The sequence below is a fragment of the Leptonotus elevatus genome, chromosome 14 (assembly GCF_054856555.1).
Source record: "Leptonotus elevatus isolate MCC_2025b chromosome 14, RoL_Lele_1.0, whole genome shotgun sequence".
Taxonomy (NCBI): Eukaryota; Metazoa; Chordata; class Actinopteri; order Syngnathiformes; family Syngnathidae; genus Leptonotus; species Leptonotus elevatus.
In genome coordinates this window covers 5,326,807-5,346,718 of record NC_141252.1, presented here as the reverse complement: position 1 = coordinate 5,346,718, position 19,912 = coordinate 5,326,807, and the positions used below count along the sequence as shown (strand labels likewise).

Sequence of the window (19,912 nt, the reverse complement as noted above, 5' to 3'; positions counted from 1 at the left end):
ATTTGGATTGACTGGACATTTAGCATCCTTGCTAACAATGCTAACAGGCCCACGTACACACGCATAGGGAAAAAGTCAAATGTTTGACTTGGTTTTTGGAGAAGACACTGTTGATCCACTTGGTAAAGGTTTTCTTCTGGACCTCCATCCTCTGCTCTTGTAGCTCTCGCACCCGGCCGGCGCCGTCCTCGTTGCCCTCCATCCCGATTGGTCGCGCTCGTCCCCCGTTTCTTGATGTGATATTTGTGATCATCACATGACGACTGTCAGGTGCTGTGAGGTGTCAGCAACCAACATTACGGGCCTGTAAACATTCCTCACGCACACCTTGAGACGACCTACGGCCTGTAAAAGGTGAAAGTGGCGAGAACACTTCCTCGAGGAACGCCAACTTTGTATGATTCCACATGTTTGCTTCTGACACACCAACGCCAAACGTTGACAAACATTTCTTGAAATATTGTCCGGAGCTCTTATGGCCAAGCTTTGTTCTGACTTAGTAAAGGAGAGAAATTAAATGTGATTAAAGTGGTGTGACAAATCTTGAATGCGGGCTGGAATTGGGAAAAAACGTTTTGAAAAAAAACTTGAAAACGAGGTCGACTGAAAATGTCCGCTTCTATATATATATATATAATTTTCTAGACTTGTCGATATCGGTGATACTGGCCCTTACTTGGTATCGGATCGATACCAAATTTGCAGTATCGCACACCACTAATAGCTGCCAGTAGATGACAGAGTTGCATCGCTGTGAATTTGACATCAGCACAGCTTTTGAGAAGAAGAAAGATGGCGAGTCATTTTTATTATGAGGGAAAGAAAACGTCGGACAAGTTCCGGCACTTCATACACAAACAATATGTACATCATACTAAATATATGGCGTGAACAGAATACGTGTTGCAGTCGGTCGTAGAATTTGCATGACGTCCCAATTGTCAGAAAAGAGGAAGTTTATGGCGTGAAAGGCCAACGGGCTGTGAAAAAAAAGCCACGAGGCTCAATTTTGCCATCAAAAGATCTTTCGCAGTCTTGTTTTTCTTGTTTTAGGATTTGCAAAACTATTCTACCGCTGATGAGTGAATAACAGAAAAAGACGGTTCTAATGTCACAGAAAACTGTTCTGTCGACCAATCGCTTCAAATGCTGACAAACTGCTGGCTGTAAATGAGTGAATTGCCTGTCGCTGCCACAAGATGGTATCAGAGGCTTTTCAACAGCATTTAAAAAATATTTTAGTACTGTATAGTTCAAAGGTCAGTACTGTAACAATGAGATTCACCCCCAAATAATGTGTTCATTTCAGGAGCGGGTATAAAACTGGGAGCCCTCTGCCTTTTCAGGACCAACCCAGCAAAAAAACAAAACCAGCATAAGCCAACGGTTCCGTTCCAGATGGCAACAAGGCAACGTTTCGATGCTGAGTCGCAAGGTTGATGTCGTTAACGAAAACTAACCGGAAAAAAACAAAAATTCCAAAAACTATCTGAAGTCGATTTATTTCACCGGGATAAGGACGCGGAAGTGACGTCATCTAGCAGCAGCCAATAGAAAAGCACCTTCAGATGATGTCACTCCGAGGCGACACGAAATGCAACGCTAGCTAAGAAATGAGTTACTTTTCTTATGATTTGACTTTTTTTTTTTTTTTTAAGCAGAGGTGGCAAATCCAGGTCCAGAAAGTCAAAACCCTGCCACAGTTTGGCTTTAACCCCAGGAAGCTAGCTAGCTAGCTAGCTTCCTGGCTAGCTCCCATGGTGCTTGTTTACCTGCTAGCTAGCGAGCTCCCTTTCAGCATTTTTTAAATAACTAAAACTAACAGAACCACCTTGAAAACGAATTACAACTAACAACATTTACAAAACAAAAACTCAAAACAGAATCAAAACTAACTCAAATGAAAATGTCAAAACTCTAAGAACCCTGCTGAGTCGTGGTTTTGGCTTGAGGACAAAAACAGTGAATAAGCAAGTTTTCCAGCGAATAAAGAAGGCTAGGCTCCGCCCCCCCAAATTTGCCAGGAACAAATTTACGGTGGCGCCTTTCGGATCCGTCGTCAAATGTTAGCCAAATATGCAGAACGTGTTATGGTTAGCATAGCAGATAAATGCGATATGTTTTATTTTCGCGTCATTGGCGGAGCGGACGCACACGCGAGAGTTTCTAGTCCTCGCCGTGGTTGTACATGGCCTCGGCGTCGGGGTGCTTGCGGTGGGCGGGGGGCACCAGGTGCGGGGGCAGCTCGGAGGGCAGCTCGTAACCCTCCAGTTTGACCTTGATGAGGTGCTGAGCCAGCGCAAACTCTTGGTCGTCCAGGCTGCCGTCCTGGTCGCAGTCGGCCAGCTTCCAGATTTTGCCCAGCACGGTGTTGGGCAGCCGCGAGTTCATCATCTCCTTCTTGGCGTTGACGCCGCTGATCTTGCCGTTGACGGGCATGAGCGTGTAGAAGATCTCGTCGTAGCGGTGCTTGTCCCGGCTCACGATCCACTCCTCGGCGTCGGCGCCGGCGCTGATGCCCTCGCCGTAGCCGCGGCCGAAGGGGCCGTCCTGGGAGCCCTCGAAGGCGCCGCCCGACACCATGGCGGGCGGCGCCTTGGACTCCTCCTCGCGGATCATCGCCATCAGCCCGGCGATCTTGGATGCCAGCATCTTGTCCACCGACTCGATCAGCTTCATCTTCAGCGACGGGAACTTGCTGAAGTCGTAGTGCTGCAGCATGTCCTGCAAGAGACACGCCCACGCAACGTCACGCTGACGGCAAACGCCATCCGGCCACTCTTTGGACGTAACCGATCGAAATGCGTCGACAGCCGTCACTCTAAAAAGCAGGATGGAACCTTCCGCAAAAAGGAGGCGGACCTGAAATACTTCCTGTTTTCATTCTATGTATTTACTTGTTAAGTTTGTCAAACAAGTCGTGTGCTGCCTACGACTGTCACTATCAAATGTTTTTATAAGTGACTATTTTATCAATTCATGAATTGATTAATTCAACCCAATTGGCAAAAATTACAAAGCCATGTTTTTAATAATTAATTACGTAATTAGGGCTGCTCAATTATAGAAACAAATATTAATAATTGAGATCACAATTATTCAAATGGTTATTTATGTTTTGGTACAAAACAAGACAATGTTTAAGCATTTAAAAATATAACACTATAATTATGTAAGTTCCTTTTGGACCAAACACAATTTATAATAATACATATTTATAAGAATAAGAATATATTTGATATATATATAGTTCCTTTTGAATGAAACTAAATGTATTAAGTGGTTTTAAATTAAAAAAAAAGGTGCAAATGTATAGATTGAACTCAAAAATTTGTATTCATCTTTTTTCACGATTATGCTGATTTTGTAATTGAATTTCGATTAATAGCACGGCCCCACAAGTAGTTATAAAAAAAAAACATTTAAGAAGCAATATGCTTTCCACTCAGCACCAATTTTCGAAATGGATTGGTTCGAACATCCCGTACCTGCATCTTGGTGACGTTGGGGAAGTCCCCGGGACTGATGTGGTGCTCCCTCTGCAGGATGGCGTAAATCTCCGGCAGCCTCATGATCAGCTCCTCCTTCTTCTTCTCGCGCCCGAACAGCGACGGCATCTCCTTCTTCAGGTAGCTGATGATGTACGCGTGCACCTGCAAGACCACACGGCCGCGTCAACGCCGGCCAACGGGAAGTGAAGCCGGCGATGATGCGGTCAAAGTTGATCTCCCGGTCAGGAGGCGGCGGCGACCGGGTGGCGCCTCCTGACCAATTAAGCGGCGGCCGGAATGTCCTGGCGGTGCGTGGTGGGAAGGACGAAGGAAGGACGAAGGAAGGACGAAGGAAGGACGAAGGAAGGACGAAGGAGGGACGAAGGAGGGACGAAGGAGGGACGAAGGAAGGACGAAGGAAGGACGAAGGAAGGACGAAGGAGGGACGAAGGAAGGATGAAGGAAGGATGAAGGAAGGACGAAGGAAGGACGAAGGAAGTGCTTCATCCAACGCGACGCAAATAGAAATCGCGGCGGCCAATTGCGCAGGCCGTCCTCCCGCCGGCAGACGAAGAGCAGGAACGCGCTGATGACGTGTGGGCAAAGACAAACATTTCCAAGGTTGGCCGCTTCATTCCACACGTCGGCCGTAAGTAAAACCCTGTCAAGTCGAGTTAAAGATTTGCTTCGAAATGAATTACCCCTCTGACCGCAACGGAGGAAATCGGGTAAAGACTGACAATTACGTCGTCTTCACTTGTTCAACATTGGGGTGTTTTTGAGACCATTTTTATTCTGCCAGGGCTTGGCGTGCGACACGAGTCTCAACCAGCCACTTCATTACAGCTGAGCGCCGTCATTGGCAATTGCAATTTGTGTTTAGCTGGCTAGCTTTGCCTAAACGCCCCAAAAATGCATCTCCAATTCAGATTGCTGGTGTGGCTGCTTTAGAGCGCCTCGTTGTCAGACACGAGTACATGCAGAGCAAAGAGAGAAAGGTGAAAATGGAATGCTAAGCATTTGGTGCTAATATCATGATGCTATTTTACAAAATGCTAATTATGTGACATCAATGCATGAACCTCGCACTAATACAGTATATGTAAATAATGTTAGTAAGTATGTAATGCTAATGTATGTGATGCTAATGCTAGTGTCAAAATGCAAATGTATGCAATGCTAACTATGTATTCTGATTTATGTCATATGTGATGCTGAAGTAACATATGCTAATGCTAATTTACGAAACGTGCCACTTCTATTTGGATTGACAGGACATTTAGCATCCTTGCTAACAATGCTAACAGGCCCACATACACACAATCTAGGGAAAAAGTCAAGCAAAGAGAGAAAGGTGACATCCAACTTGACAGCAAGTGTGTGGCCTAGGACTTTGGACGTGCCTTGTCGCATTAGAGCGCCTCGTCGTACGTCAGAGAGAGAAGGCGGAATCATAAGAAATATGCGACATGAAGTAGCATCCATCATTCCATGTGGCGATATCTCGACTCCAGCTTGACTTGCTGTTTTTTTGCACCACTAACTTGCTCAAAACCTCCCACTTGAGACTTTAGACTTGGAACTTGTGCGTATGCGACTTCCTCCCACTTCACCGTGTCACTTCCTGCCTCACCTTGGCCAGCCTGGCCCTCTTGATGAGGTCGTTGAGTTTTCGGAGCGCCGCGTTCCTCGGAAGACTCTGGATGTCGCGGAAGAGGTCCTGAGACTCCGCCTCAAAGAGACGTCTGCGGGCGAGACAGAGACGGCGTGAATTTTCTCATTGGTTACGTGACGGCCACGCCGGATGGGAACGGACCTGTTCTCAGTGTTCTGCAGGGGTTTGGCCCAAAAGGAACCCAGATAAACTCGCACCACCTCCGGAGTGTTGATCACTTTGCCCAGCGACCACATGAGGGCGCCGTACACGCGCATCAGCTGCTGCGTGTCCACCTGCGACACAACACCACCAGGTGAGGGAGGGTGGGAGAAGGCATTAAGGGGACCGCGGCTTCGAGCGCTCACCTGGTCAGCCTTATTGAGGACCACCCTGATCTTGTCATCTTGTCCTTTGAGGGCTCGGATGGCCTCGGAGAACTCGTCCGAGATGTCCAGCTTGTGGGCGTCGAACAGCAGGATGATCCGGTCCACTCGCTCACCAAACCAACGCAGAACCTCAGCAAAGTCGTAACCTGCGTGCAAAGTCCAAGCAACGTTGACGTCCGCGTACTTCCTGAAAGTGAACGCTTCAGCACTGGAGACCACACCCTAAACGGTTCCTGGACGTCCCCAAAGAACAGCAGTCCTTCGTTTCATTCGTGAAGGTGACGTTAAAGATCAGTAGACAAAATCCACAAAGTAGTGTTTGTCACCTCAATCCCCTCCCACATGTGCCTCAATTCGTCCCCACTTAACAGGTAAACCCTCTCCGACATGTCCTCTATATTCTCCCCTAAACACCTCACCCACGTCCCTTAGTTTGTCCCCGGTATGCCTCTTAAATGACGGCCGTGTGACAAAGATGAGGCCCTCTGGTGTCAGTTTCCATCAGCGGCTTCAAGTGTGTGCGTGCGTGCGTGATGACCTCACAGGTTCCATTTCCCCTTTGACAGGAAATGCCTTTTGTCCAACAATCCTGCTTCCTCTTTCCAGTGATGCGAAACAAAATCACGTGGCAACTGTCAACTCAAGAAAAGAAAAAAACTCACAAGCAGCAAACGCACCCAACCATCCGTTCATGTTTGTCGCCATGGAAACACATCCTGGTGGCAATCAGGACGGGGAGGCGGAGCTTACGGCGGGCGGAGTGGCGACATGAGACGCGCGAGTCAAATGTCAAGAAGTGGAAACTTGTGATGTCATCACTCTTATGACTCATGGCAGAGTTGGGCCACTCAAGTCATGTGACTCCAGTCGCACATTTTCAGACTTGGAAATTATGAAAGGCTCAACTTTATGTTTCATATTCACACATAGCTGTGACATGAATGACATCACTGTCTGTGTGTAATTCAGCTGACCGCTGCTAAATGTTTCCAGATGGCAGAAACAACAACCCCCCCGCTGCCAAATCCCCCCTCCCTCCCCATGACTCCACCCACCCTGCTGAGGCCTTTAACTGGTGATGTCATCAAGCCCAGAGACCAGCTCGTAGCCAGCCCGTTTGGACTCAATAGCCCCTTGCGCACTGCTTCTGTTGCCGCTCGGAATGAAAGCTATTGTTTGTAAAGCGAGAGAAGATCAACGTCATTAAGCATTCCAAAGGGTGGCGCGCACCTCGGCTGATGCGCTGCTTCTCTCCGGACAGAATTCCCGGCGTGTCGATGACGCTGATGCTTTGAAGAACCTGATTGGGCATCTGAGAGCAGATGAACCTGAACACACAAGCACATTCGTTGGACGTTTGCTAGCTTAGTTTCGTTAGCTTGTCATTCATTAACTCATCATGTCGAATTTGTTTTGAGCATGGTTCGACACCCGAGTATAAATCAGGAACTACCGGTGTTAGCTTTAGCATTAGCACTTGAGTTAGAACCGCGTGCCGTTATACGGTTTAGACAAAATGTAGCACACTCGAGTACTAATATTGTTTGCTTAGCATGTCTATTTTTTTTAGCTTGACAGAATGTTTTCAAAATAAATTAAAATAATGCTTTCATAAAACTCATAATTTAATCAAATGAGTCACAAATGACTCAAATGTTTAAAAATCGAAAAATATTCTAATATCTGTCTAAAAAATGTCAAACATTTTCATGTTACATTTTGGTTTTTAAATCAATTATTTATTAAAATGATACCACTTATTTAATAAGATAAATGAATAAAAAATGGATGGTAATCTTTCTAAATGAATGTATCTGATTTGCCTTTTTTAATATTTTAATGTTTTTACTGTGTATTGAATGAGTTTTATTATGGACCATGAGTCTGCTGAATAAGATTGATTGATTGGCAAAAGAAGGTTACATTATTTCAGCAAATATTGCCTTAAATATAGTAGCCTGGATATGTTCTATCTTTTTATAATTTCTGTACATGCTATACAATAGGGGCCGTTTTCATTATCATTATCATTATTAAAGAATGGAGTGGGCCATATGCGGTTCCCGTGCATCTTTGTGCTTAGCATTCACATTCCATTCATTCTGGAATTGTCCGTTGATATGGAGTTCAGTTACACGCCTGCAAGGGGAGCACCCGAGGACACAAAGCCAAAATGGTGCCATCAATCTCGGTGGCCATAAATCGCCATGTTGACCATAAATCACGTGGTGGGCGAGCGGCGGGAAAAAACAAGAGCGCCGTGCCGCCGCGTGTGACGCACAAACACTTCCCCCCTGAAACAATAACTACAATGGCTTATTGTGGCAGGGGGGCCCTCGGGGGCACAAGATGGCCGCAGGAACGCCCCCGACGAACCACCAATCCCCCCTCCCCACCCGCTTCCTCGGACAAATATTTCTGGACGCAGGAAACGCAGCTCGGATGTGACCCGTCAACTATTTGAAAGGCTGGAATGCGCACGGCGGAAAGAGAAGACGCACGATGATGATGTCACCAAATGTCACATGAACAAACATCAAATTGTTAATCGGAGTTATTCCCAACAGCCTCATGTTTTCATTTGTTAGCGTTTGACGTTTTTGCAATTCAGTGTGCGTTGCCACGTTAAACGTAACCTGCAACAGAAGCGGATACGACTTTTTGGGGTTACCTGTTGAGGAAAGAGTTCCCGAAGGCGTTGAGCTTCCTGAAAGGCTTCTTGGGGTCCACCACCAGCGCGTTGCCGGGGACGACGCCCTCGCTGTCGCCGTACATCACGGCGATGAAGCCGTCCGTGGTGGGCTCGGGTCCGATCCGCATGCCTGGGAAGTCCTGCTCCAGAAGATACCTGCCGCCGCACAAGCTTTTTGTCAACTCAGACTTCCGATCGGGTTTCTGGCTCAATTTGAGCCCGACTATATTTGTTGAGGATTCAAAGCGCGTCCCGAGAGCCGTTAGCATGAAGCGCTTTCATCGCAACTATTTCAAATGAGTTTCATTATGAAACAGTACTTTTGTAGATCTTCAACTTTGAAATGGGTCCGTTTGACCCGGGCTACGTTTAATTGTTCCAAAAGCAAACTGATCGTTAATTCTAGTTCATGATTAACACTTTTCTATGCAAATATGTTCAACTGAACCAACTGAGGCCAATTCCAAAAGCATTTCATTGAAAAGATGTCACCATGAACCGTTGAATTGAGAAGTTTTAGAGCCCAAAAATATTAATTTGCAGTTTTCAATGTTAAAATGGGTCAATTTGACCCGGGCTATGTTTAACGTTCCAAAAGCATTTCGATACATATTTAACATTTGATTGAAAATGTCAAGGTAAACAATTTGAATGGTCTGCCGTTATACTGTTATTGTATTAAGGGTCAATTTGACCCAGAATTTTTTACATTCCAAAATTGACACCATAAACATTGTTATAGTTGATTAGTAAGCGTTTTCATTGCAAGTACGTGGAAATGAAGCATTTCTTTTTGTCTGTTGATGTAAATGTTGGGTCAGTTTGACCCGGTATATGCTAACCTGTTCCTTAACTTAAACCACAACAACACTGGAGTGCAACAGATGGAACACTTTACAACAATACAACAGCACTCGCAGTCGTGCTATTCTTTATCCTCTGCAAAGAGTGCCTACAATCACTGACGTATTGGTGATATGATACGACCCAGCCGAATGTTGTGACTCGCATCCAGGCAGGACTGCCTACAAGTCAAGTGGGATTCTGAATCATGCGGAACAAAATGTTGTTTTTGACACCGCTCCGCAGGTCAGCCCAAACTGGACGTTAACCCCCTAGCGGCTAACACGCTAACGCTAACAGTGAACGAAGAAGCCAATAAGCTTCACACCGCTGAGTCCCGTTGGAATGCTTCCTTGTAATCCTTCTGGTTCTCATGATTCACGGCATTCCTCGGAACAGGGTGGGGTCGCCGCCGTCTTGCGCGTACGCGCGCGCAGCAACGAGCAGCTCAGCTTTCTCTGCAGCTCGGATCTGCCGATTGGGTGACGACAAAAAATGTTTTGCACACGCAACAGATGTCATTCCTACGCTTAGTCGGCAAAAAATGTTTCACTCTCTGCATCTCATTTTAGCCACAAATTGCGTTCGAGTCAGTACAACAGAAAAGTTCAAAATCAGGTGATGGGATCAATTTCACCTTCAACGCACGCCACGGCTGTCAAATTTCAAGCGACATTACGGACAAAAATTCCACATCAGATGAGTGCGATGGCGTCTTAGGGCCACCTATATATATATATTTTATTTGTATTTTTTTTGGTGAGAAGTGGCAAATTTGCGGGGGAAAAACTCGAAAATGTTCGACTTTATAAAGTGGCGAATTTGCGAGAAAGAAACTCGTGAATTTGCGAGTTTATAAAGTGGCGAATGTGTCCGATTTGCAAGAAAAAAAACTCCGAAAACTTACGATAAATCCACGTAGCGTACTGTTCGGATGTTTGTGCCAATACCTTTCGGTCTGGTTTTCAAATAGTTTTTTTTATTGTACATTGCTAATTTGAGGTGTCGAACGTGCTGCTTAAAGTATGCTAGCCTGTGATTGGTTAGTGTTAATCAGCTGATAGGGGACCAGTAAGTGTTGTCGCTCGAGCTGCCGTGTCGGACGAGTAAAGTTTAAATTCAGACGAAATCTGTCTCCATCCTTTTTATTTGATAAACATTATACACCAACGAATCCTCACGTTAGCTCCTGGTGGACAAAAGCCAGCGCCTCGTCCAGACTTTTGCTACGCTGCGTGTATTTCTTGCAAGTTTCTGAGTTTTTTTCTCGCAAATTTGCCACTTTATAAACTTGCAAATTGTTGAGGTTTTTTTTTTTTCGGGGAATAAAAGTAATAGTTCTACGTGGCCCTAATACACCGCCGTAGATGAGCAAATGTTGAAATCGTACGTCCAGCCGAGCGCCGTTCCACGGCGCCGCCGCCTTGCAAGTGCGTCAGTTTGTTTGAGCAAAGCTGCAGTTTTCACATGTTTGGTTAGTGAGGTTAACGTGGCTCGGCTGCATCAGGGAACAAACGTCCCGCAAACGCATGTGAACGTGTTCTTCGTGTCTTCTAAGAAAAGAATGTTCATGTCAGGACTTGCGCGTGCATCACAACAACTGACACGTTGCCGTCGCACAAAGGTGCGATCGTTTTGTTCCGTGTTCAATGTACTCCAAACGTGTGACAAGAAGCACAATTTGTCATTGAGCACTTTTTGACGGCACGGCAAATACGTCCCTCTGCATCGTTGATGGGGTTTTGAACTCTCACCTCAGAAGCCATGAATCTCAGCCTATCCAACTTTATTGATACAGCACCTCTCCTACATAAAAAGGCAACTCCGTAATTCAAACATCCCTTGTACGATATCAAAACCGAACCCACACTTCAGCCCCCAAAGTGAGAACTATGTAAAAAGACATGGAGGGGCACAGCGAAACCATGTGAGGAGAAGCACCCTCTCATTTCCACTGAGAGTGATGACGGCCCATGGCCACAGGAAGTCGTGCCATCCCAAAGACCCTCCACCCACATTGACTGTGGTCAGGGCTGGACTGGCACACACACACAAAAAATCGGGCCTGGCAATTTGACTAAAGCCCGCCTGCGCTCTGCCCTGCCCGACTCCTGACCAGTCCTTGCTAACACATGGTTATGCCACTGATATTGACTGATGTTGGTTTAATTTGCTGTCTACACTCTAAAAAGAGTTGGGTCAAAAATAACCCAACTATGGGTCAAAAATGGACTGATCGTCGACTTTGAGTCAAGAAATGGGTCTTTTCGTGTAAAGCAACTCATAAATATTGGTCAGAGCCTTTACTTGGGTCAAAACATTGGTCTTTTTGTATAAAACAATCCAGAAAGTTGGGTCAAATTGACTCGGTCCATTTTTTATCCATAATTGGGTTACTTTTGACCCGACAATTTTTAGAGCCTATATTCAAAATGGATTAATGGACTAGTCCCTCTAAATTGCGGGCTTGTCTCTTGGGGTAAAATAGAGGAAAATAATAATTAAACAGCACTGCATTGTCCCCAGAAGACACTGGCCCACCGGGCATCTGCCCTGTATGGCAGATGGCCGGTCTAGCCGTGACTGTGGTAGACCCCCCGAAAAAAGGCTAAAAAAGCAAAATAAAGGACAATACGATCAAAGGAGCTAAAAAACTCAAAGACAGTCAAACTAAAAAAAGTTTGTCTTGCTGCCGCAGTTAAGCTCCTCCAGCATTTTATTTGACAAAACACAATCAGTGAAGACCCCCTCCAGACCTGGGAGAAGGAAATGTGTGTGCGTGTCCACATTTTCTAATCTTCACATCTAGTTTACAAATGTGTTCCAGTCTATAATGTCGAGTTATAACTTTTACTCGTGATTGTGTGCGTGTGTGCGCGCGTGTGTGTGTCAAGTGCACACATGACATTAAGGAAGTGCAAACAATGGGGGTGTCAACAACGGGAGGTCCGCCATCATCCCAGAGAAAAAAAGAAAAGTGACACTCGGAGGTCATCGAGGTCCAAAGTGAGTGTTCTAAAATTCTAAAACAACATGTGCACGTGCGCTGCCAAATATGTGAAAAAGTTGACTTTCGCTTAAAAAAAAAGAAAAGAAAAGAAATGTTATTACAGCTGCGAGTGGGAGATGGACTTTGACGAGTCATCGCGGGCACGTGAGCGCCCCCCCACGGCCCACCCCACACACCACAGCCGTGTTGAAAAGCATCCGATTAAATGCGTTTGCGCCGCCGAATCAATACAAATAGATTGATTACATGTAGAATTGCAACGATTTGGTATAAGGCCCTTTCCTTCGTTCTTTTGATGCCATTTTGCTTTCAAGTCGATCGTCGAGCGCGCGTTTGCGGAAGTGGAAGCACCCAAGGGCGACGCCATCCGAGGCGAGTCAAGTTTGGAGATTTTCTTCAAAGCGGATGCGGCTTCGTGACATTCGAAGCCATCCGATCGCCGATCACCGCTTGATTTGCGCCGCGACCACCCCGGTGGCCCTCACCTGATGAAGGTGGTCTTCCCGGTGGAGTACTGGCCCACCAGCAGCACCATGGGCTTGCTCTGGAAGTCGGCCGGCTCCAGGGCGGGCGAGTGGAAGTCGTGGAAGAGGTAAGTCTCCTCGAGCGGCAGCAGCTTCTTGCTGTAGAGGCTCTGCAGCCCCTCGGTGACCGTCTGGTACATCTCGCCGTCCTTGTTGCGGCCGCCCTGCTCCTGCTTCACCCAACTGAACATCACCAGCACGACGACGAGCGCAGCGAAGAGGACACAGGTCGACCGAAAAAGGGGAGAAGCCCACACGCAACGGGCAAAAAGTTCCCTCCTCTTCTTGGAGCTTCTCGCTGGCGGCTTTGGCTTGGAGAACAACTGGTCGGAGTCGGAGTCGGACTGACTGGGCCACCTGTGGACGCGCGCACCCGCACGCTTGCGCACGCGAACAGTGCCGCCTCTGTACGAACGCTTTGGCCACCAGCGCACGCGCCTACCTGCGGGAGGGCTCATGAAAACCAACAAGTCCCCTCCCCCTCCCGGTTCCATGTCGTCGTCCTCACAATTATTCATGCACATCACATCGTCATCGTCCTCCAAATAATTCATGTACGTCTCATCTTCCTTCATATCATAAGTGTCCATCTCATCGCCCTCAATATAGTTCGTACGTGTTTCCTCATGCTCACACGGTTTGTTGATTTGATTTTTTGGCCTCCAAAACAGATTGAACGTTCACTTATTAGTGCCGTTACAGCACCGAGGCGACGTTTACGGGTTAATGACGTTCGTCAATTGCACTTTAGACTTTCAACATCATTCGCAACAACCGTCGCCACTTTTTGAATCACGGGTCGGCGCTCCCTTCAGGACAAACGGGGGAAGGAAGACACGTACTCGATTCGAGTCGAGAAAGGGTACGGAAGGAGCGCGTGTACTGTACTTAACGCGCGTTGCGTGCGAACCTTGCTAAATAAATAAACAGCCATGCATCCGTCCGTCCAATATCCGACAGACAAGCAAACAAATAAGAGTTCTCAAAGTATGGTAATCTAGTAGTGTGTGGGGCTGGGGGTAGAGGGGTGAATTATGGTGTTTTATTGGTGTTTTATTAATCGAACATCCAAACTTTCCACTTTCACGAAATGCAACATTGGTATTTTAAGACCATATGAGTCAACAGCGTCATCTGGTGGTTGCCGAACGTTCATTCCAACGCGATTAAGTACTTATTATCGAGTGTTTTAGTTGCACATAAATTGTTTAGTATTCGAAACGTCATGAAGATGATGTTTTCCTGCACGTATTGCTAAATTGTGTAGTAAGAGCCAGGTATTTAACTCCCTGTTGATCGTTATTTTCCTCAAAAAGGAACATGAAATGTATTTCCAGTTTTTTTCTTTTCACAATAAATCGAACTAAAAATGTGCGACTAACTGCCGCTTAAACAATAGTTTTCAGTGTTAGGATCAAGAGACATCTATTTGTAAAATAATATAAACGTATATATTCTACAGAAATGCACTAGACACACTCAACAGATGGCGCTAGCAAGGTAAAAGAAACGCCCGTTTTCTGAGCAACACGGCGGAAGCGGAAATGATGCGCACTTATTTTGAAAGCGAAATTTCAAAAAGTTTTGGACGTCAAAGAAAAAGGCAAAAACTGAAAAGTCAACAAAACGGCACCGAAATTGACTGCAAATTTCCAAATTCCGCCCTGAGCTTTGAAGTAAGTCCACTCGCACTTATTTTACGGACATTTTTGTCTCCGTTTCGGTTTGGTGAATGCTACTTTTGCACGGTTACTCTTGTTACAAGAAAGGATGGTCGAAAATGGATGAAGTCCGTGAATGAAACGGGGGGTTTAATTGATCTGCAAATGAAAACATTTGGCATGTTTTGCTTTAAAATCCCATTTTAGCCTACACTTTCCTTACTGTATTTAGTTAGCTTCAGTTAGCTCTAAGTAAAAAGTGTAACTTTGATTTTGTCAATTTTATTTCATGCCTTTGTCTCTTTTTGGCTGGTTTGATATGTTTTTCAGTGAATGCTAGTTTTTTGTTGTTTGTGGTTTGCAGCATCGGACCTGTGTTTTTCAACCAATGTGTGACCTCTGACCCTGGGGTAGAGCAGCATGGAGACGAAAGTCAGGCGCTCGCAGGAAGTGCTCCCCGGCAGCAAAATGGTGGTCCAGCGTGAGTGTTGAAAGAGGGAAGTAAGAAAAGGTCCAGGATGAAAGACAACAGCAAGAACAACATCTTGCCCGTAGTTTAGATGCGATTGCTGAAAGCACATGAAATCTTGCACACACACGAGGCCTAGCTAAAACAGTAAAAAGGTTATTGTGCCATTTCCCCCAAAATTCCAATTCCAATGTGCCAGTACCTCAACATGCAAATAAGTGGCCCTGCAAGGGCGAGCAGCTATAAAGTTTGAATTGTGACTTAATTTTGTTCTGTTCTTAACGTAAAATTCAATATAATTGACTTGACTTGATTCGATTGCTTTTGCCTTCATTTTTTTTTCTAAGTCAGTAAATTTGATTTGACTGGATTATTGTATATTGTTAGACCCCCCCCCCCCTTTTTTTTTCCTTTTGACTTCCTTGATTTGACTTGATGTGGTTTTCAAATATGTTTGATTTTGTGCGCCGTCCGTCCCTCAGGTTGCGTTTTGTGCCGAAGCTGTGAGGACGACCCCGCCTTGTTTGGAGACAAAATCACTCAGCAAGAGGACAGAATCTCTGTGCACTACTTCTGTTTGGTCAGCATAAAGTTTTCTTTATGCTCTTGAATGAGACGAGGGCTCACTGTTTGTTTATGGAGAAATGACAAAGAGGCATCGAGCCGTCGGGGGCTCAGGTGAGACTTTTGACGTAACGTTGCTCTCCCCTCAGCTGACGTCGTGCGGCGTTTACCAGCGAGGCAAAGACAGCGACGGCGTGTTGGGCTTCCTGGTGGACGACATCAAGCAGGAGATTCGCCGCTCGGCACGATTGGTCGGTTGTAGTAGTGCAACGGATCACCATTGATCTGTGGTCAATTCGGATCACGCCCGAGCCGTAGTAGACTTTTACTTTGAAGTTGGCCCTCGTCGTGGCGTGACGCTAGCTTGACTTCCCTTTTAGACGTTTCATTATCATAGTTGATTGACATCAAAGTTGCGACCGACGTCAACACAACGCTATCCCGAACTCAATGTTCAATCGCTAATTTAGGACGCTAAGAAACCGCTAATTAATTACGCCGTCATTTTATGATACGCCAGAAGTCTCCGCCGGCTGCCGGCTCATAAGTTTGATGGCTTGCTTGATTTTGTTTTCAAAATTGGGGAACCTGCAGGCTACTTCATAATTCACTCTTCATGTTTAAAGGAAGGAAATGGGCCTTAAATCGCACGTTGAGGTCTTTTCATTATTTAAGAAAAAAAAAGATTTCATTTATTTTATAAAAACACTTTTTGCCAATTAAAAAAGAAAAACATTCAACTCAAAATGTCAAATTTAGCGGTTTAGATGATAGGAACACCATTTTAAGCCATTAATACCTTATTTTACACATGAAACATGTAAAAAGAAGAATGTTTATGCCTCATATTGCACTTAAAAGTTGTAAAAGTAAATCCTGCACGGCTATATGAAGACATTTTGAATTTTGTATTTTTTCTAATGAAAAAAGCGCTTTACAAAATAAATGAAGACAAAGTACTATTTATCTTCTTCTTCTTTTTTTCTGATCCCAAAAAACGATCCGTGACTCAAACCTGTGTTCCGATCCGAACCATAACTTTTGTGATCCGTTGCACCGGTTGTGTTTGCCGCGAGCTCGGCAGCTGACCCCTTTTTTGTATTTTTTATGTTTTTTTCCAGACGTGCTGGGCGTGTAAGAAGAAGGGCGCGTGCGTGGGCTGCAACGTGAAAAGTTGCCGAAAGACGGTTCACTTCCCGTGCGGACGCAACAAGGGCTTCGTTTCGCAGTTTACCGAAAACTTCCCGTGAGTCTCGCGTCTCGTCGTCCTCGGCGCACAACACAAAACATGCTTGCCGTACAAACTGCTGCGTGTGCGTGCGTGCGTGCGCGTGCGTGTGCGTGCGCGCGCAGGTCGTACTGTCCCGACCACCGGCCCTCTCAGTCTGCGTGCGTGACCTCCAACCTGAGCCTGCCTCAGTCGTGCTCCGTGTGCTTGGACGCCATCGACGGCGACCTGTCCTACGGCGTCCTCAAGTGTCCGTCTTGTCACGCCAGCTGGTTCCACAGAGACTGCGTGCAGGTAAACAGCATCGACTGCATCATGCCCGAAGCAACTCGCAGCCGCCTGACAGCGCCCGTGTGTGCGTGTCAGCGGCAAGCGCACAGCGCCGGCCTCTTCTTCTTCAGATGCACTTTGTGTAACAACAAGGACGAGTACCAGCAGGAGATGCTGCGCATGGGAATCTACATCCCGGAGAGGTACGCAACAACACACAAAAGACGACAGCCGACAGCAACGCACAAGACTATGGAGGAGCAAAAATGAGCCCAAAAAAAAAAACTGAATTCAAAAATTTAATTTTTTTTCTTTTTTTATATACTTACCAGGACATATACACAGGTTTTTTTATTTACTTATGTGTATATATTTTGTTGTTTTTATGAGTGCTAATTAATCTATCAATTATTCAATCGACTAATCGGATTCATTTAAATGTTGCATTAAAGTATTAACTTTGATTATTTTATTTTTTTTGGTCCTCCATACAAGACAACACAGCCTAAAACATCTCAAAAAGGCAATACAACATATCACAAAACACGGCAAAATCCAACACAAGACAAACTAACGCAACAAAATGGACGACAAAATAACAGCAACAGACAAGCTAACCCAAAACAAGACAACACGACCCGTGCAGGCCATCCACGTCGGCGGCTGTTGTTGTTGTGCAGAGATGCATCATGGGAGTTGGAGGCCAACGCGTACACCGACCTGCTGGAGGTCTACAAGCGCTGCGACGCCCACGCCTGCGTCTGCAACAACGGACGCGCGCACTCCGCCAGGACCGGGTGAGTCAGCCTTGGCGGAGGTCGCCACGCCTGCGCGCACGTTCGTTAGCCACTTGTCTCAAAGCCGGCCGGCGGCGTCTCCCCACTGTTGCCGCGGCGACGCTCAGGTGGTTTGCGGTGATCCGATGCCTGCTGTGCGGTTCCAGAGGGACGCACAGGAAGTGCTCGGGACTCCAGGTGGACGCCGCCGACTGGGCCTGTCCCGAATGTGCCACGTACACGGACAGGAAAGGTGACACGTCACCCCTTTCACACTCACATGCACCCCTCGCGCATTGATATAAGCCCTTTCATGCTGACATATTACGCCATTCACACTGCCATAAAAGCCCTTCAAATAATTCCCCTTTCGCACTAAATGAACGTACCACATTCACACTGACATGACATGTTATACCCCTTTCACAGTGACAAGCCGACCTCTTTGACACTAACATACAGGACTGCCCCTTTCACACAAACATGGACCTCTTTCATGCTAACATTGCCTCTGTCCCACAAACATATCGCCCCTTTCATACCAACATATTGCCCCTTTTATTCTGTCATCACTTTAAGATATTACCCCATTCATCCTAACATGTTGCTGCTTTCACATTAACATGTACCCCCTTTTTACACTTTATATATATATATATATATATAACCTCTCTCATCTGAAATAACACTGACAAAGACGTGACTAGGCTCCTCATTCACACCGACAAGTATCCCTTTCACACTGATAGGCATGCGGCTCGTTCGCCTGTCATGTTACCCCTTTTAACACTGGCGCATGCACCTTTCATTGTGAAATGTACCTCTTTCGCGGTGATTTGCTGCTCTTTCACACAGACATCTGTGCATTCCTTTGGCACTGCCAAACAAAACCCCTTTCACACCGACATGAATGTGCAACTTTTAAACGGACATAGTTTCACACCGTCATGTGGAATAATCTGCCGTTTGTGTCCGACAGCCTCGCGGGTGGCGTCGCCTCAGGTGACCCCGAGGAGGAGTCTGGTGTCCAAGCGTCGTCTCCCCGCGGCGCCCTCGCCCGTCGGCTGCAAAAAGCCGTCGTTGGCGTCTCCCGAGGAGCTGCCCGGCCACGTTGCACAGCCGCGCTGAATTGCTAACGCAGAGACTACAAGCCAAAACAAAATGACTCCTTTGAGCGATGTCAACACTTGCCTGGAGACGGTTTGGCGGGTTTTTTTTTTTATATATATTTTTTTTTTGTAGTTGTTTTTTGTTGTGTTTTTTTTTTTTTGGGGGGGGGGGGGCTGAAAAATTCACACTTTTTTGTTTATTGTGCTCAAGACAAAAGCTGCTTGGCGCCATCTGGTGACATCTTGTCACCACACTCTAAAGGACAGTTGGGTCAAAAATGGACCGATCCCCTACTTGTGTCAAATTGACCCGTAAAGTGGATCGGTCCATTTTTGATCCAAAATTGAGTTCCTTTTGACCCAACTTTTTTTTACAGTGCAGTGGAAGTTGAAGTCAATTGAGGAGCTCCATTTGGATCAAACTTTAGTTTACGTCAAACCAAACTTGTGACTGTTTGAATGCTCGCTCAGCATACGACAAAACCCAAACTGCAAATGGGTCAGCCAGTAAATGGCGACCCATGAGTAGGCCGGGCTTCACTTGAATTGTGTGGCAATCAAGCGCCTTCATTCACATCAACGTGGTTCCTTGGCACAGCAAGATGGTTGCCAACTTTTACGACATTGACACCGAGTTTTTTGTTTTTCAGGTTTGACAAAAAGCGTGTACGTTTGAGTTGTTGTATTTGTATGTTTTTCTGTCTTGTATAACTTGTTTGGAAGTCAATTTGTGTTTACTCCAGTATCATCCAAAGAAAGAATTTACGGACGCGTAAATGAATGTTGTCAAACTGGGCTCTTGCCTCACAGTTTTCAAGAAATAGGACCGACACGCACACGCGCACACACACGCACACTTTCCTCCTGAGCTTAACTTTGGGCCAATTAAAATATATGATATGAGTACGACATCACATCTATCTGACATCCCGGCATGATTTATATTTTTCATAAAAAATGCAATCTTAAAAAAAAAATATATATTGTCATAGTTTTTTCAAGGATAAATATTTCTTATCAAGAATAAGATGTAGCATTACAAGATAATAAAGTTAAACAATTACCTTGCTGACTTGAGTATCATAATTTTGCAACTTTCTCGTGGAAAGTTTATTTTTCAAAGATGACAACTTTTCAATGTGATTAAAATACATTGTAAAAAAAAACACAAAAAAATGACTTTTTGACATTCTCTTCTCTGTTATTGTAGCATAAAATGTTTTCTCAGAATA

General features: G+C 45.7%; 2 protein-coding genes across 11 annotated transcripts; one reads left to right on the top strand and one right to left on the bottom strand.

Moving 5' to 3' along the window:
• Positions 1-788: 788 nt before the first annotated feature.
• ehd4 (EH-domain containing 4) lies at positions 789-13,191 on the bottom strand. The gene is made up of 8 exons (XM_086094033.1): positions 12,565-13,191; positions 8,206-8,382; positions 6,765-6,862; positions 5,514-5,680; positions 5,308-5,441; positions 5,125-5,236; positions 3,489-3,653; positions 789-2,724 (listed from the first exon to the last, which is right to left on the bottom strand). Exons 1-8 carry the CDS (start codon positions 13,176-13,178, stop codon positions 2,167-2,169), a joined length of 2,025 nt encoding a protein of 674 aa, XP_085950159.1. The 5' UTR covers positions 13,179-13,191; the 3' UTR covers positions 789-2,166.
• On the top strand, positions 12,002-19,743 carry g2e3 (G2/M-phase specific E3 ubiquitin protein ligase). Of its 10 annotated transcripts, XM_086094037.1 has the most exons (11): positions 12,088-12,671; positions 12,801-13,157; positions 14,629-14,745; positions 15,216-15,313; positions 15,447-15,548; positions 16,419-16,543; positions 16,651-16,819; positions 16,892-16,998; positions 17,424-17,592; positions 17,700-17,824; positions 18,551-19,743. In XM_086094037.1, exons 3-11 carry the CDS (start codon positions 14,685-14,687, stop codon positions 18,705-18,707), a joined length of 1,113 nt encoding a protein of 370 aa, XP_085950163.1. In that variant the 5' UTR covers positions 12,088-12,671; positions 12,801-13,157; positions 14,629-14,684; the 3' UTR covers positions 18,708-19,743. The 10 variants fall into 10 exon arrangements, with proteins under 10 accessions (XP_085950166.1, XP_085950163.1, XP_085950165.1 ...); XM_086094040.1 differs by lacking the exons at positions 12,088-12,671; positions 12,801-13,157 and adding an exon at positions 12,002-12,075; XM_086094039.1 differs by lacking the exon at positions 12,801-13,157.
• The last annotated feature ends 169 nt before the right edge of the window (positions 19,744-19,912 follow it).

What these genes read in the sequence shown, in the direction of transcription:
- ehd4 (XM_086094033.1), bottom strand. Translation starts at nt 13,178, where the DNA reads ATGAAGGAAGATGAGACGTACATGAATTATTTGGAGGACGATGACGAT. An exon ending in GAAGCAGCGCATCAGCCGAG is followed by an intron (nt 5,681 to 6,764) that starts GTGCGCGCCACC and finishes CTTTGCACGCAG; the next exon opens with GTTACGACTTTGCTGAGGTT. An exon ending in CCAACGTCACCAAGATGCAG is followed by an intron (nt 2,725 to 3,488) that starts GTACGGGATGTT and finishes TGTCTCTTGCAG; the next exon opens with GACATGCTGCAGCACTACGA.
- g2e3 (XM_086094040.1), top strand. Translation starts at nt 14,685, where the DNA reads ATGGAGACGAAAGTCAGGCGCTCGCAGGAAGTGCTCCCCGGCAGCAAA. An exon ending in CTGTGCACTACTTCTGTTTG is followed by an intron (nt 15,314 to 15,446) that starts GTCAGCATAAAG and finishes CTCTCCCCTCAG; the next exon opens with CTGACGTCGTGCGGCGTTTA. An exon ending in GGAATCTACATCCCGGAGAG is followed by an intron (nt 16,999 to 17,423) that starts GTACGCAACAAC and finishes ACCCAAAACAAG; the next exon opens with ACAACACGACCCGTGCAGGC.